Consider the following 16,602-nt stretch of genomic DNA (forward strand, 5'->3'; position numbering starts at 1 on the left):
TGATCCAGGGGTGCCTTGTTGAAAGTCAGGCTTAAACATTTAAAAAAGTATAATTTTTAAAAAGCAACTAAGCAGAGACATTAGTGTTGAAACACTACAGGAGAAACACAATCTATAGAATTAATTCAGGCAAATTGCTAAACAAACAACAAAAATAACCACCTCTGGGAGAGGGGTACTTTAGATTCCAGAGTTTCTGAAATCTATGATCTGAAATATCCAGTTTCAACAAAAACATACAAAATATGCAAGTAAACAAGAAAGTTATCTCATATGGAGGAAAAAAAGCCAATAGAAACTGTCTCTGGCAAGGCCTAGATATTGAACTTAGCAGATAAATACAGTAATGTGCTGCATAGCAAGGTTTTGGCCAAAGTTAAACCATATATCCAACCGTGTTGTGATAAGATTGTAACACAGTATTTTTACTGTAATTTTTCTATGTTTAGGTATATAAATACTTGCCATTGTGTCACAATTGTCTGTAGTATTCAGTAGAGTAACATGCTGTACAGGTTTGTATAGGAGCAATAGGCTATACCATATAGCCCAAGTGTGTAGTCGGCTATGCCAACTAGGTTTGTGTAAGTACCCTCTATGATGTTCTCACAATGATGGAATTGCCTAACAATGCATTTCTTAGAATGTATGCCTATCGTTAAGTGACACATGACTGTACTTCATTATAGAAAAGCATCTATTTGTAGGCCGGGCGCGGTGGCTCACGCCTGTAATCCCAGCACTTTGGGAAGCTGAGGCAGGCGGATCACCTGGGGTCGGGAGTTCGAGACCAGCCTGACCAACATGGAGAAACCCCAGCCTCACTAAAAATACAAAATTAGCTAGGCGTGGTGGCACATGCCTGTAATCCCCGCTATTCAGGAGGCTGAAGCAGGAGAATTGCTTGAACCCGGGAGGTGGAGGTTGTGGTGAGCTGAGATTGCACCACTGCACTCCAGCCAGGGCAACAAGAGCAAAACTCCGTCTCAAAAAAAAAAAAGAAAAAAAGGCCGGGCGCGGTGGCTCAAGCCTGTAATCCCAGCACTTTGGGAGGCCGAGACGGGCGGATCACGAGGTCAGGAGATCGAGACCATCCTGGCTAACACGGTGAAACCCCGTCTCTACTAAAAAGTACAAAAAACTAGCCGGGCGAGGTGGCGGGCGCCTGTAGTCCCAGCTACTTGGGAGGCTGAGGCAGGAGAATGGCGTAAACCCGGGAGGCGGAGCTTGCGGTGAGCAGAGATCCCGCCACTGCACTCCAGCCTGGGTGACAGAGCCAGACTCCGTCTCAAAAAAAAAAAAAAAAAAAAAAAAAAAAAAAAAAAAAAAGAAAAAAGAAAAGCATCTATTTGCAAATATGTTCAGAAAACTAAAGAACACCATGTTGTATGTTTTTGGATTTAAAATTAAACAGAGAATATCAATTAAGAGATAGAAGTGATTAAAATAACTGAATGGAATTTCTGGAGTTGAAAAAGTACAATAACTGAAATGAAAAACTCACTAGAGGGTTTCAATAGTAGCTGAGAGAAGAATAATAAGCAAACTTGAAGATAGATCATTAGAGATAATCTAATACAAAGTATGGATGAAAAAATTGGCAAATTACACATTTTTCTGATGAGAAACTATGTTTGTTACAACAAGCCATTAGTACTTGTGGAGTTAAATCAGCAGCCTGCATTCCCTTGAACTGCTCGGACTGTGGTATAATGGGATTTTGATTTTTAAGCCCCAGCTGATGGCCCTTTAATTTTAAGTCACATGGGGCAGGGCCTTGGAGCTTGCTTCCAGGAAAGGCATTCTGTCCCTTTTCTGGAAGTTTCTTGTAAAGTCTCTAAATAGCATCTGCAGGTGTGGCTGCTCTGCTTCACTATGCTACTAATGGACTTCAACAAAATAAGCGAGTCAGAGTATTCTGAAGAATATTCTTTAAAAGAAAATGATTCATTCAAAGCCACCTGTTCCCTCCTTTGGACTGTTATTCAAGACAGCAAGGCCTAGACTGCCTTTCTTTGCAAGATCCCAATGCCCAGAACAGGGCCTTCCTCTCAGTAAATATTTGCAAATGGATGAGTGGGTTACAGGTAACTGTATGACTGTATGACTCATATAACCTCATATGACTGTCGTTCAAAAACACTTTCTTCATTAGAATGTTTAAGTGTATAGTCTCAATAAATCCATTAATTAAAAATTATCATGTCCTTAAGAGGTAGAAAGAGTTAATATATATAATTCTCTAGTTTCTCTTTCATATATCTATACATGGAATCCCATTTAAATAAGAGAGATTGTATGTAAAAATATTCTAAAGTAGTGGTCCACAGGTTACAGTTTCTAGAAATAATTACATTTATTTTTTGAGACAGGGTCTCTGTTGCCCAGGCTGAAGTGTAGTGGCGTGATTATGACTCACTGCTGCCTCGACCTCTGTGGCTCAAGTGATCCTCCCACCTCAGCCTCTGAAGTTGCTGAGACTGCAGGCATGTGGCACCATGCCCAGCTAATTTTTGTGTTTTTTGTAGAGATGGGATTGCATCATGTTGCCCAGGCTGGTCTTGAACTCCTGGGCTCAAGCAGTCCTCCCACCTCTGCCTTCTAAAGTGCTGATATTACAGGCATGAGCCGCCATGCCCAGAATTATTGCATTTAATACCAAAAAATTAAGTAATTATACATGCCTTTTAAAGTTAAACAGAATGGGAGTTTTGCGGCTATTCTCACTTAGAGCTTTGAAAGAAAGAAAATAAAATCTAACGATAGGAAGTTGTGCATCACTGAGACATTTATTAAAGAAAACAAAACTTCCTGTTTTCTCATTTGTCACTCAGTTACTAAACATCTTTAGAGAAGTTAAGTTGCTGTTGTAGCTAGTTTATTATCGGGTCAGTTACTTTCCCATGGACTCAGCAGAAGTTCCAACTTGCTTTTGCCATTGACCAGGAAAAGTTACAAAAGTCTTGACTTTAATTAATCAGAACTGGTCTGGCTAGAATCAGCCTGCTCTGTAAAAGAAGAGACTGTGGTTTGGCCCATTTCCCAAGTGGGGAACCTCTGCTAGGTCTGGCAGACATGCAGGCAGAGAGGGAATCTCCCCTTCCTGGGATAGCGTTCTGACCCACCGCATGTCCCCAAATGCTCCTGATAAAGCAAGCCACCATTGCTTGTCATAACCACATATTGGGGAGAGGCGCACTGAGGCTTGTATCATCAGTAGCTAAACCCCAGGATAGACAGGAGGAAGGTAGTTCCAGCTCCTGAGCCCAATGGCTGTTTTAGGTGAGGACTGAGGGCCTCCTCCTCCTTCACTCTGAACTTCCCCAACTGTGCATTTCTGGCTAAGGTGAAACACTATCTCCTTCTCTTTTCAAATTATGAAGGAGTGTGTTTATTTTGGAGGGAGTTGATGAAACAATCAGGGAAAATGTGTCTTTTTCTTTTTTTTTGAGATGGAATCTTGCTCTGTCACCCCATCTAGAGTGCCATGGTGTGACTACAGCCCAGGGCAGCCTTGAGTTTCGAGGCTCAAGTGATCCTCCCACCTCAGCTTCCTGAGCAGCTGGGACCACGATTGCATGCCACCATCCCTGGCTAATTTCTTTTTGATTTTTTTATAGAGACAGGGTCTCCCTATGTTGCCCAGGCTGGTCTTGAACTACTGGGTTCAAGCAATCCTCTCTCCTCAGTCACCCAAAGTGCTGGGATTACAGGCGTGAGCCACCAGGCCTGGCTGAAAATATTTCGAATATGATAAATGTTGCTGGGTTTGCCCTGCCTAAGGAATGATGCCACGACTTCAGAACAGCCTCTTGTGAGCATAACATTCTTTCAAAGACCTTGCCTCCTCCCATTCTTACACAGGGTGTTGCAGAAAAAGGCAATGGTATGTTTACTGCACACTTGAGAAAACTGGGGCTCAGGGAAAGTCATGTGACCTGCCCCTGAGTGCCCAAGGAGATCTGGCAGGGTGAGCTCCTATCCAGCCCACCTCTGACCATACGGCCTGGCTCACAATGAAGAGTGCTTTGGTTTTTTTAGTTTTATTTTTTTCAAGAGTTGCCCTGATGCTTGAATCTCCTTTCTACTCATTAACAAAAGCAACAGAAAGGAAAAAAAAAAAAAAACCAAAACAACGAAAAAGAAAGAAAATCCTCACAAGGGAGGGCAAGTCTCAACGTGCCAGTCACGAGTGCTCCTGGCATGTCTGTTCCCTTGTCCTTTCGACCTCCTGATCCTGAGCCTCAGCATGGTTAAGACAATTACCCGACTTGTTTCTTCCTGTTTCCTCTCTCCCTCTGTTGCCTGTAAGAGCCACTTACAAAAGTAATTTGAGTTTCCATGAAAGAGAATTTGAAAGGCTGTTTTCAGTTTATGCTCAGAAGACAGTATGAGAGTTTGCCAATGATTGGATCATCTGAAAAAGTTCTTTCCGCCGGGTGCGGTGGCTCATGCCTGTAATCCCAGCACTTTGGGAGGCCGAGACGGGCGGATCACGAGGTCAGGAGATCGAGACCATCCTGGCTAACACGGTGAAACCCCGTCTCTACTAAAAATACAAAAAACTAGCCGGGCGAGGTGGCGGGCGCCTGTAGTCCCAGCTACTCGGGAGGCCGAGACAGGAGAATGGCGTAAACCCAGGAGGCGGAGCTTGCAGTGAGCTGAGATCCGGCCACTGCACTCCAGCCTGGGCGACAGAGTGAGACTCCGTCTCAAAAAAAAAAAAAAAAAAAAGTTCTTTCCAAATTTTCAAATATTCAAATGTGGCTGAGAAGAACACCAACATTCTCAGCGCGGAGATTTACATGTGAAGAACAGTATGGTAGCCCAGCTTCATTCTCATTCATCACACCACTTTTAACCAACACTTGGGTGCATCGCGCTGTGTGCTGAAGTGAATTTCTCTGCTATGTTTCTTAATGTCTCAAGAAAAGCCAGAAGCCACAGCTGGCTTAGCTTTCTACACTCTTCTGCGGCAGAACTGGCCCAGGCTCCCCAGCCCTGCTCAGACCACACAGAAGATACTGGACAGGATTTAGAGGGCTGTGGGGCATTTGATGAACAATTCATTGTACATTTTCTACATTATGCCATTAAAATTAGAAATATAAAATACAAAGTACTGTATATGAGCATAGATACTTAATATTAAGTTTATATTACACTTCCAAATAACATTTTTCAATGTTTATAATTACTTATTTTGCTCATAGCGATAAGCATACCTTTCTATATTGGCTTTTTTTGTTGTTGTTTGAACTAGTCACCATCAGGTCCTGATCCAGACTTTAATGATCAGTTCTTCAAATTCTTGCTACTTACCATCAATAAGAAACTGTTTGTACAAGTAGGGGATAAATATTTTTTATTTATTTTTTATTTTTATTTTTATTTATTTATTTTTGTTGAGACGGAGTCTCGCTTTGTCGCCCAGGTTAGAGTGCAGTGGCCGGATCTCAGCTCACTGCAAGCTCCGCCTCCCAGGTTTACGCCATTCTCCTGCCTCAGCCTCCCGAGTAACTGGGACTACAGGCGCCGGCCACCTCGCCTGGCTAGTTTTTTGTATTTTTTAGTAGAGACGGGTTTTCACCGTGTTAGCCAGGATGGTCTTGATCTCCTGACCTCGTGATCCGCCTGTCTCAGCCTCCCAAAGTGCTGGGATTACAGGCTTGAGCCACCGCTCCCGGCCAATCTTTTTTATTTTTTAAGGACAATTCAAAAATTTTCAACAGTATAAGTAATCTTCATAGGAGCTACAGCTTGTTTTATTTCATGAATAAAATGTAATGGTGGCATTTTACAGATTCTTTTCAAACCCTCAGAACTTTTTTTTAAATTTAATTGTTTAGAGATACAGTCTCGCTCTGTCACCCAGGCTAGAGTGCAGTGGCACAATCATATCTCAATGTAACCTCAAACTCCTGGGCTCAAGTGACCCTCCTGCCTCAGCCTCCAGAGTAGCTAGGACTGCAGGCACGCATCACCATTTCTGGCTACTTTTTTTCTTGTAGATATAGGGTCTCACTAGGTTGTCCAGGTTGGTCTTGAACTCCTGGGCTCAAGTGATCCTCCTGCCTTGCCTCCTGAAGTGTTGGGATTACAGGTGTGAATTCCCACATCTGGACAGAACTTTTTCATATGGAGCACTTCACAGTAACAGAGGAGCCGGCTCACCCTGGAGATTGGGTGCCTGGGTGGGCAGCTGGGACCAGAACCTGGGTGAGAGCCACACTGTTGGACCCCATGTAGATTCCGAGTCTCGAAGGCTGTGGGAGAGGCCTGGGTGAGGCTGCTCGCTGGTGGGGAGTAAACAGGCCTGAAGATGCCAGGGGCCTGCTCAGCTGCCCTGACGGCTGGGAAATCAACAAATTCAACTGACTGCATCAGTCTGCTGCCCTGACTAGCAGCATGTTAGCCTCTTCCTGCCTCAGTCTGCCCATCTGTGAAGTGGAGATAGTAGTAGTACCTATCTGGTGGGGTTGTTATGAACATTAAATGAGTGCCATGCCTGGCACAGAATAAGCGATACATGTTTATTAAATAAAGTACAAAGGTTGAGAAGCTCCGGAGTAGATCTCTAATATGGTTTGGATCTGTGTCCCCACCCACATTTCTTGTTCAGTTGTAATCTCCAGTGTTGAAGGCGGGGCCTGGAGGGAGGTGATTGGATCATGGGGGTGAATTTCTCATGAATGATTTAGCATCAACCCCTTGGTGCTGTTCTCATGACAGTGAGTGAGTTCTCGTGAGATCTGGTCGTTGAGAAGTGTGTAGTATCTCCCCTTTTCCTCTTGCTCCTGCTCCTGCATGTGAGACATCTGCTCCCCTTTTGCCTTCTGCCATGATGGGAAGCCTCCTGAGGCCTCCCCAGAAGCTGAGCAGATGCCAGCACTGTGCCTCCTATATGACCTGCAGAATCGTGAGCCAATTAAACTTCTTTATAAATTACACAGTCCCAAGTATTTCTTTATAGTGATGCAAGAATGGACTAATACAACCCCCAAATCACATTCATAGAACTAACCAGAATCAGATGTTCTAAATTCTGGCTCCCCCACTGTTTAGATGTGGGCTGCAAGCAGGGTTATTCAGCCTCTCTAAGCCTGGATTTCTTGGCTCATACATGATGATGGCACTGGTACCCATGTTATAATGACATAAAGATTAAATAGGACGGTTCACATAAAGTTCCTGAAAAATAACAAGTACTCTACAAATGATGGCTATTACGAAGTGGCAGAGGCAGGATGTGAGCTCAGCTCTGCCCTGTCCCACTGCCATGCCTACCTCCCATGAGCTACGCCTCCCAAACAGAAAAGTGCTTCACCTGCCAGATTCTCCTCTTCAGCTGATTTTAAATCTTTCCATTCAGGTTTGGATTTTTCAATCCTTTAATATTTTTTGTTCCTTATCTACAGACCCTGGTGTGGTTTTACCATATCTTTAGAAAGCAATGCCAAGAATGGTCAGAGCAATTGCCCCAAGAGCCAGGCATTAAGAGAATTCCATTGCAAAGGCCACCGCCGACCACTGTCTTTCAAGTCAAGTAAGTTCAACATATCCTTCCTTATTCATATTTTATTAGGAAGCCGTATCAGAAAATTAATCCGTTATAAAACTTTAAACATTGAATGAATCATTCTTATCAAATACATCAAGACCAGAAGCCAAGTTAAATATGGTATTTCATTTTACAAATATTTTTACATTTCATAGTCATGAAAAAGAAAAGAACTTGAAAAAGCAACTTCAACTCTGTACAAATGTTAATATCAAGGAGCAGCTGAAGCTTCATTTTAAGATATGCAAGATAAGTGAAATAAGTAATGTTTTATTAAAATATCCTTGTCTTTTTCCATGATATACACATATTTTTTTCTCTTTAAATAAATATATATTATGTATTTTTAATGACAGCTTACTTGACAACATTCATCTGGTGCTTTGGGGCCATGGAGTTCACTTGGTAAGGAAGACGAATACCAAAAACATCAGGTACAATTGGATTCTCCTAGAGCAGAAGCATTGGCTTGAGTTTTGGAATGTCTCCCCACACCTCTCCTCACATCGGGACTTCTGAGCTTTCGGAGGAGTCGTCAGCAAACAAAAGTTCATCAGGCAGTGAGCTTCCCAAGGGCAGCGTGCTCGAGTGGGACCAGGGGACCCCATTCCTAACAAGTCTCTCCCCCGGTAAAACGCTGTTCTTTTCAGCTGTGACTGCAGCAGAGGCGGCAGAAGTCAGATCTTCCCATTCCTCACTGCCCCCATTCAGGATGTACCGTCCTTCATGAGGTTTGCTGTCATGAATTTCTGCCGTGACCACGCTGATGGCAGCGCGGGGACTGCAGGAGGCAATTATAGAGTCAGGGTCAATGTTCAAGTCCAGTGGAGCAAGCGTGGAGCCCTCGGCCAGGCCCTCAGAGCTCTCCAGCAACTGTGTGTTGATGTAAATGACGTCTGCTTGGTTCCGAACGTTGGGCAAACTTTCTAAGAGTTTTTCTAGCTGCAGCCTCAATACTGAAAAGGTGGGGCGGTCCAGGGGATCGGTTCTCCAGCAAGAGTACATTATTTCATACCTGAAAGTTAAAAAGAAGTGGATTATCTCCCAGCACAGCACCCATCTCTTTGTGTAATCCATGCCTTTGTTTTTACAGAATCTTTATCATATTTTAATCAGCATTCATTCTACTTTTTATAAAAATTATTGAGACTTTTTTGGTGGCCTCATATTTATACAACTTTTGTAAATCTTCCATGGTATTTGACAAAAAAGTGACTCTGTTCCTAGGAAGAGAGCACATATGTGGCAATTATATCTAACTTTGCAGACAAGGAGTATTTAGGTCTCTTTCTTTATATAGTGGCTGGCTGGCAAACTATAGCTCACGAACCAAATCCACCCCACTGTCTGCTTTGTAAATAAAGTTTTATTGGAACACGGCTATCCTTATTTGTTTACACATTGTCTATGACTTCTTATGTCACAATGGCAGAGCTGAGCAGGTGCTAAAAGGCCTGCAAAGCCAAAAACATTTGCTCTTTGGCACTTTATAGGAAAAGCTTGCTGACCTCTGTCCTATGCCATCAAACTGAGTTGTTACCAGGACAGCTGAGTTAGTTGGGGCCCTGGGGCTAGGGCTAAGAAGGTCAGGAGTAGGGGTAAAGGCAGCGGGTAGTTGTGTGCTGTGTATCACTCCATCTAGTCTTCTCAACAACCCTCTTATTGTCACTTTGTAATAAAGATGACAGTGGGCTCAGGGACATTACAGAACGTGCCATGGCCATGTGGGTAGCCAGGGATTCAGATTCAGATTGGACAACTCCTGCATCCAAGTGCCCCTCACAACCCCCTCCACTTTGTTTTATAGAGGACAACTCTCTTCTGGGTGGTTTTTTCATCCCAGTGTCTAATATAGTTAATAATTCCAATGGAGGGACATTTAATGGAGCACAGTAAGACAGATGACAAATAGGAATCAATAGGCTGAGATGAAGAGTAAGTTATACCATCATTTCATTAAAAATGTTTCTTTTCTTAAAATTGATAGACCAATATGGGACACACACACATATATGGCATATATACACACACACACACACACACGGCATATATATACATACACACACATATACGGTGCATATATATACACATACACATATATGGCATATATATACACACACACACACGGCATATATATACACACACATATACGGTGCATATATATACACATACACATATATGGCATATACACACACACACACACACGGCATATATATACACACACATATACGGTGCATATATATACACATACACATATATGGCATATATATACACACACACATATATATGCATGCCAATTAATATGCCTGGCCCTGAAATGTCAGGTCTATCAATTATAATATATACATATACATATAGATACACACACACACACATACACATACATGCCAATTAATGTGCCTGGCCCTGAAATGTGTACGTGTGTGTGTACATATATATAGATGTATGTGTGTGTGCATATATATGTATATATATAAATGTGCATATATATACACACACATATGCATATATATAATTTTAAATATATATATATATATATTTTTTTTAATAAGACAAAGTCTTGCTATTTTGCCCAGGCTGGTTGAGAACCCCTGAACTCCTGGGCTCAAGTGATCTTCTGCCTCAGCCTCCAGAGTAGCTGGAATTACAGGTGCACACCAGCATGCCTAGGCATCATTTCATTTTGATTCCTTTCTGTTTTGAGAAACTGATAATTCATATGTCACTGGACAAAAAAATGACCCAAATTTAAATCATCTGACCCATGCAATAAATGACTGGCATCTCATGAACAGAAATATGCAACTTCCATATTGACATTTAGTTACAGCCTAAATGTCAGAACCTTTGGCTAATTCTACGAACATGGTAGTTCACACACAACATGCAGCTCTCATTCACGTAGATGTATAATATCTTTTCATCTGTCCACTGGACCAGCCTTTATCAACACTTGCACATGCATCCGGAAGGTGGAGGCTGGCAAAGTGCCATGCACGTAAAGAGCTTGATCCTGAATGTAGGCCGAGACAATGGCACGGCGCCCTTCCCTGCCTCACAATCCTTGTTCTCATCTCAGGCTTGGGGGTTCGTTTTTGTTTCCCTGTCTTACCTTCTTTAGATGGTCACTTAGACTTGACAGACAGTTTCTGTTTTTATTTTTGAGGTTTTCAGGCATAAGTCAATTTGCATGACTCTATTTTCCACAGAGCCTCCTTGATCGTTTGCCATCTGAGATGAGCTTTGAGACATTCTGTTCTCGGGGACATAATCTCCTTTTCATTATTTCATCAAGAGGCTGTGGTATTTAACTTACTTTCATTTATTTCATGTCTTAGGAGAAAGTGTTTAAATAATTTATCTTTATTTCCAAGTAGAATAGTATCAATATCACTTTGAAACTTCTTTTCCTTTTATATTCAATACCTTATCAAATGTATAAAAATATAAATATGACTTTTAAAGACATGGTGAACACGTATGCTGTCTAACCTACTCCCACAAAAGGGCAATTTTACAGTAGTAGACCAAGGAGATTAACAAGAAGCCCCCATCTGGTAAGTAATAGGAAGGCTGTGATATTTAGTGATTTAGATTTTATAAAATTTTATGGATGGAAAGAAAAATAAGTTTGGTAATTGCTTTTGTAAATGGTTATTTGTGTTTTTCTGTTGAGATTTTATAAAAGATGTGATCATATAGGTTGCCAGGGGCTGTGGGGAGGACAGAATGGGATTAGTTTAATGGGTAGAGAGTTTCAGTTTTACAAGATAAGAAGAGTTTTGGAGCTAGATGGTGGTGATGGTTATACAACAGTGTGAATGTACTTCACGCCACTGAGCTGTGCACACTGGTTAGGAGAGTCCATTTTATGTTATGTATATTTTATCACAATTAAATGCAATCATGTGAATTTACAAAATTTGTCAATGTATGACTTTACTTATATTTTTCAAGCATCTGCTTTGCTCCTGGCCCTGAGGATGGCCGAGTGCAGGGCTGCAAGTCTGCACAGGGAAATGATGCCCGTCTCCTATCAGCTGTGCTTCCACTGTGCTAGCCAGTATCTACCCAGCTCTGCCACTCAGCCCACCGTGACTCCCACCTTGTCCCTTCTCCAGACCTCAGATGCCTCAGGTGGCAGTGGAGGGAGGGATAGGTCAATGGATAGAAGAGGGTTTCTGAGATGGAGAAGGTGGGTGTAAGCTGGGGTCCTTGGGGCAGACAGGCAGCAGGCAAGAGGCAGGGCCAGCTCTGTGGCAGCCAACATGCCAGGTCCTGGGTGCCAGGATGAATAAGAGTACAAGGGCAATGCTAGGCTGGTCATGTGTGTGAAGCGCAAGGGTGATGCTGGGATGGGCATCAGGTGAGTCCTGGAGAGGAGCCCCTGAGTCTGCACAACTGCAGCTTCACGGTGGCTGATGCAGGTGGAACATGACCAGCAAAGCGCCAGCTGTGTGTGGGCTGATGGGCCCTAACCATTTACTCCTCACTGCAGCCCCACGAAGGAAGAGATGCAGTTCCACTCACAGACAGGGCAGCTGAGGCCTGGAGAGGAGAGGAACTGACTGAAGTCACGCCGACAGTCGGTGGCAGTGCCAGTCCATCTGACACATGGTCCCTGCTCTCATCTGTGACCTCTGCCTCCTTCACTAAGAAGAAGAGTCACTGACCTTTCCCTCACGCTTACTATTTCAGCCATCATGTGAAACACTTTAGATTTGTTTTTTGGGGTTTTTGTTGTTGTTGTTGTTGTTTCTTTTTTTTTGAGACAGGATCTTGCTCTGTTTCCCAGGCTGGAGTGTGGTGGCACAGTCATAGCTCACTGCAGCCTCCATCTCCTAAACTCAAGCGATCCTCCCACCTCCTGAGCAGCTGGTACTACAGGCATGCCCTGCAACACCCAGCTAATTGTGTTTACTTTTTGTAGAGATGGGGTCTCACTATGTTGCCCAGGCTGATTTCAAATTCCTGGCCTCAAGCAATCCTCCTGCCTTGGCCTCCCAAAGTGCTTAGGATTACAGGCATGAGTCACTGCACTCAGCCTGAGTTTATTTTTCTTTCTTTTTTTTTTTTTTTTGAGATGGAGTCTCACTCTGTCGCCCAGGCTGGAGTGCAGTGGTGCGATCTCCGCTCACCGCAAGCTCCGCTGCCTCCCAGGTTTACGCCATTCTCCTGCCTCAGCCTCCCGAGAAGCTGGGACTACAGGTGCCCGTCACCAAGCCCGGTGAATTTTTTTGTATTTTCAGTAGGGACGGTTTCACTGTGTTTGCCAGGATGGTCTCGATCTCCTGACCTCGTGATCTGCCCACCTCGGCCTCCCAAAGTGCTGGGATTACAGGCATGAGCCACTGCACTCAGCCTGAGTTCATTTTTCAAAGGAAATGTCTCAGGAATGGAACAGAGGCCTCTTTGGGGGATGCTGTTGTTACCCAGCATGTAGATTCGAGAGGAGATGGAAGAAAGCCTGGCTCTTGAGGGCCCGAGGCCACAGCACAGCCATAGCCCCCTTAGCACACCCAGTGCATGGGCCCCACAGGAGGCGGGAGTAGGGGCAGATTTGCCCCTTTCTGCCTGACTTCCCTAGCCACACGGCGTGTGCTGACTCTGCTGCTTTGTCCCCTTAAAATGTCTCACAGAAAACCTACTCAGCATTCCCTTGTTTTGGCTCTAAAAACCACAACGTGACACAGCTTAGACCTTGCTAAGACCCAACATAATCACTGCAAATATCAACTACTTTTTGGTGGGCAAGGAAAGCCAAGAAAGAAACTGCAACAAAACTCTTTCCATAGTCAATACTGTTTGACTGAAACGCTTCCTTATTTTCAGAAGCAGGCACTTCATAAACATGGCACTTTTAAAAACTACCATGAAACCCTAGAACTAATTTTATTAGCATTTCAGGATGTTTTAAAGGATTTACAGTGCTTGTTTCTCTTCTTAATGTTATACATCTACCATCACAATAAAAACCACCAACCACTACCAACAGCACGAGGCTCTGATTAAAACAGTTGCCTTCTTTTTGGCTTAGAAGGGACCTGGGAGGCCTGTGGGCAAATGGACCCAGGCTCTCTCCCCTATGTGAGGCAGCAGGGCCTGTGTGTGTATGTGTGTGTGTGTGTGTGTGTGTGTGTGTGTGTCTAGGGAGGGTGCTGCCATGGACCCAGGCTCTCTCTCCCATGTGAGGTAGCAGGGTGTGTGTGTGTGTGTGTGTGTGTGTGTGTGTGTGTGTGTGTGTGTGTAGGGAGGGTGCTGTCCACACTCACCGGTTCCAGCCCAGGCATGGCACTCTATGACAGAGCCAGCGCAGGCCCACAGTCCTGAAATGTTGTCACTAAATATGGTGAGAATGCCCCTCTCCAAGCCCATGGCCCTTATTATACAGGGAGGAGACTCTCCATTAGGAAGGTTCAAATCCCCATCACCAAGCTACCGGAATTGCCACAAGAAATTATTTTAATAAGGTCAGCAAAGTGCTTGGGGGAGATTAATTGCCATGGCCACTCACAGGGCCAGTTAGGAAGCAGAGCCTGCGGTGGCTCAAGCCTGTAATCCCAGCACTTTGGAAGGCCGAGACGGGCGGATCACAAGGTCAGGAGATCGAGACCATGCTGGCTAACACGGTGAAACCCTGTCTCTACTAAAAAATACAAAAAACTAGCTGGGCGAGGTGGCGGGCGCCTGTAGTCCCAGCTACTGGGGAGGCTGAGGCAGGAGAATGGCGTAAACCTGGGAGGCGGAGCTTGCAGTGAGCTGAGATCCGGCCACTGCACTCCAGCCTGGGCGACAGAGTGAGACTCCGTCTCAAAAAAGGAAAAAAAAAAAAAAAAAAAGGAAGCAGAGCCTGGCTTATTAGCTCCAAGGCCTGGGTCTCCTCCCCATACTGCCTGGCCTTGAAGATGGGGGCCCTGTTAGGATGGGATGTGTGCCGTGTGTGTGTCACAGCTGGTGGTTCTTTCTCCTGTCTAAACACACGATCTCTCAGGGACTATTTTATTTTATTATTTTTTAATAAAGACAGGGTCGGCCGGGCGCGGTGGCTCAAGCCTGTAATCCCAGCACTTTGGGAGGCCGAGGCGGGCGGATCACGAGGTCAGGAGATCGAGACCATCCTGGCGAACACGGTGAAACCCCGTCTCTACTAAAAAAGTACAAAAAAACTAGCCGGGCGTGGTGGCGGGCACCTGTAGTCCCAGCTACTCGGGAGGCTGAGGCAGGAGAATGGCGGGAACCCGGGAGGCGGAGCTTGCAGTGAGCTGAGATTTGGCCACTGCACTCCAGCCTGGGTGACAGAGCGAGACTCCGTCTCAAAAAAAAAAAAAAAAAAAAATAAAGACAGGGTCTCACTATGTTGCCCAGGCTGGTCTTGAACTCCTGGGCTCAAATGATCCTCTCTCTTTGGCCTCCCAAAGTGCTGGGATAACGGGCATGAGCCACTGTGCCCAGCCCCAGGGAGCATTCCAAAACACACACTTCTGGGCCCACTTTGTACCGAAAACATCATAATTTCCGGGAACAGGGCTGAGGAATTGTATTGTTAGAATATCTCCCAAGAGATTCTGATGAGCAGCCCGATCCCAAAGTCACTGGTTTAGATTTCTCAGTTTCCTGATGAAGGATACTACTGTGAGTGGAGTGTCTGAAATGCTACATAGAAGGAAAAGGATAACTGGACCAAAAGAGGGTGAGGAATCATTCAAGGACCTCAGGCACTATAAGGCAAACCTATTCTCTGTGGATATATTTCCTGGAGGTGTGGAAGGAATTTAAGGACCGGTGCCGTTGCCTTATCTTGACAGTGCCCGTCCTTCGAGGCTGAGGCCCTTTGGATGAGTGAGCCTCAGTGGGCTCACTGGAGATACCACACACCATCTCCCACATCAGGAATGGCTCCTGGCCTGGGGTGTCTGCGGGTGCCACCCCTCTGCACATGCCCATCTGGCTAACAGCAGTCCCGTTCCCCTCCCATGGCTGTGTTTCCGAGGTCACTGCAGAGCCAAGTGGCTGCCCCATGCAGAGTATGGAAGGGAGACAGAGAAGCCCACTCACAGTTCATCCAGGCAGTCCTCGGGCTGCTTCAGCCTGTGTCCATGGAGAAGATAGTCATACATCTCATGGTTCTGGACCCCGGGATAGGGAGTCATTCCCCGCGTAGCTATTTCCCACATGGTCACGCCAAATGCCCACTGGGAACAAAGCAACAAGTTAGGATGCAAGCCTTTCCACAAAGCCTGAATGGACCTTTTCACTGGCAAAGGCCATTTCCGTAAACACTGATGATCATGCACAAAGCTGGCAATTATGTGTGAGACGCACTGCTCTCCCAACGCTGCAATAACGTGGGGTTGGAGTGTCACAGTTCCCCACTTCTACAAAAGCTGTTCTGGGAAATCTGGCAAAGGCAGAAACAGCCTCGTCACACGTCTTCTTAATGCTCTCTTCCACTGTGGTTGTGAGGTGCTTTCTTTCCCTAATCTCGGGTCAAGGGCGTAATTACACAGCACCTTTCATATAGCATCTAGGTTCCAAGAGCCATCGGATGAACCCATTCAATTTAATGTGACTATGAAATATCCTCGTTGTGGGCAATGAGTCATCCTTCGATGGCAAGGAAAAATGGGAAGAAACTAACGGCTTTTGCAAAGCACACATCTTCTGAATGTCAGGACACTTCACCAGAACCTCCGTTTCACCTGCATTAAAGTATCTGGTAAGACATAAAAGACACGTCTGAGCAAGCTCCCAATCCTCAGTTTATCAAAGAGTAAAATGTCTTGCCACACCAGCCGAAGTCATTTCTTTCAACATGCTCTCCTCTTTGCACTGTGGGGCCCCTGAATCAAAGCTGTGTACGCACCACGTCACTTTTACTCGTGTAGACTCGGTCTGCAAGACTTTCTATGGCGATCCATTTAACAGGCATCTTAGCAATGCGGCCTTGGCGGTAGTAATCGCCACTGTAAATCTTCTTAGAAAGGCCGAAGTCCGCAACACAGACAGTCATGTCATCTCGCAACCTACAGAGAGCAGGTTAT

General features: G+C 44.8%; 1 protein-coding gene across 2 annotated transcripts in view; it reads right to left on the minus strand.

Moving 5' to 3' along the window:
- Positions 1-7,560: 7,560 nt before the first annotated feature.
- Positions 7,561-16,602, minus strand: part of MERTK (MER proto-oncogene, tyrosine kinase) — a 132,334-nt gene continuing 123,292 nt past the window's right edge. For both annotated transcript variants that reach the window (XM_037994306.2, XM_037994305.2), the window contains exons 17-19: positions 16,425-16,584; positions 15,617-15,753; positions 7,561-8,576 (exon numbers count right to left, since the gene is read on the minus strand). In XM_037994306.2, coding sequence (XP_037850234.2) covers positions 8,063-8,576; positions 15,617-15,753; positions 16,425-16,584 — 811 coding nt within the window. In that variant the 3' untranslated portion in view covers positions 7,561-8,062. The remainder of the gene's footprint in view (positions 8,577-15,616; positions 15,754-16,424; positions 16,585-16,602) is intronic.

This window comes from Chlorocebus sabaeus, chromosome 14, assembly GCF_047675955.1.
Source record: "Chlorocebus sabaeus isolate Y175 chromosome 14, mChlSab1.0.hap1, whole genome shotgun sequence".
Classification (NCBI taxonomy): Eukaryota; Metazoa; Chordata; class Mammalia; order Primates; family Cercopithecidae; genus Chlorocebus; species Chlorocebus sabaeus.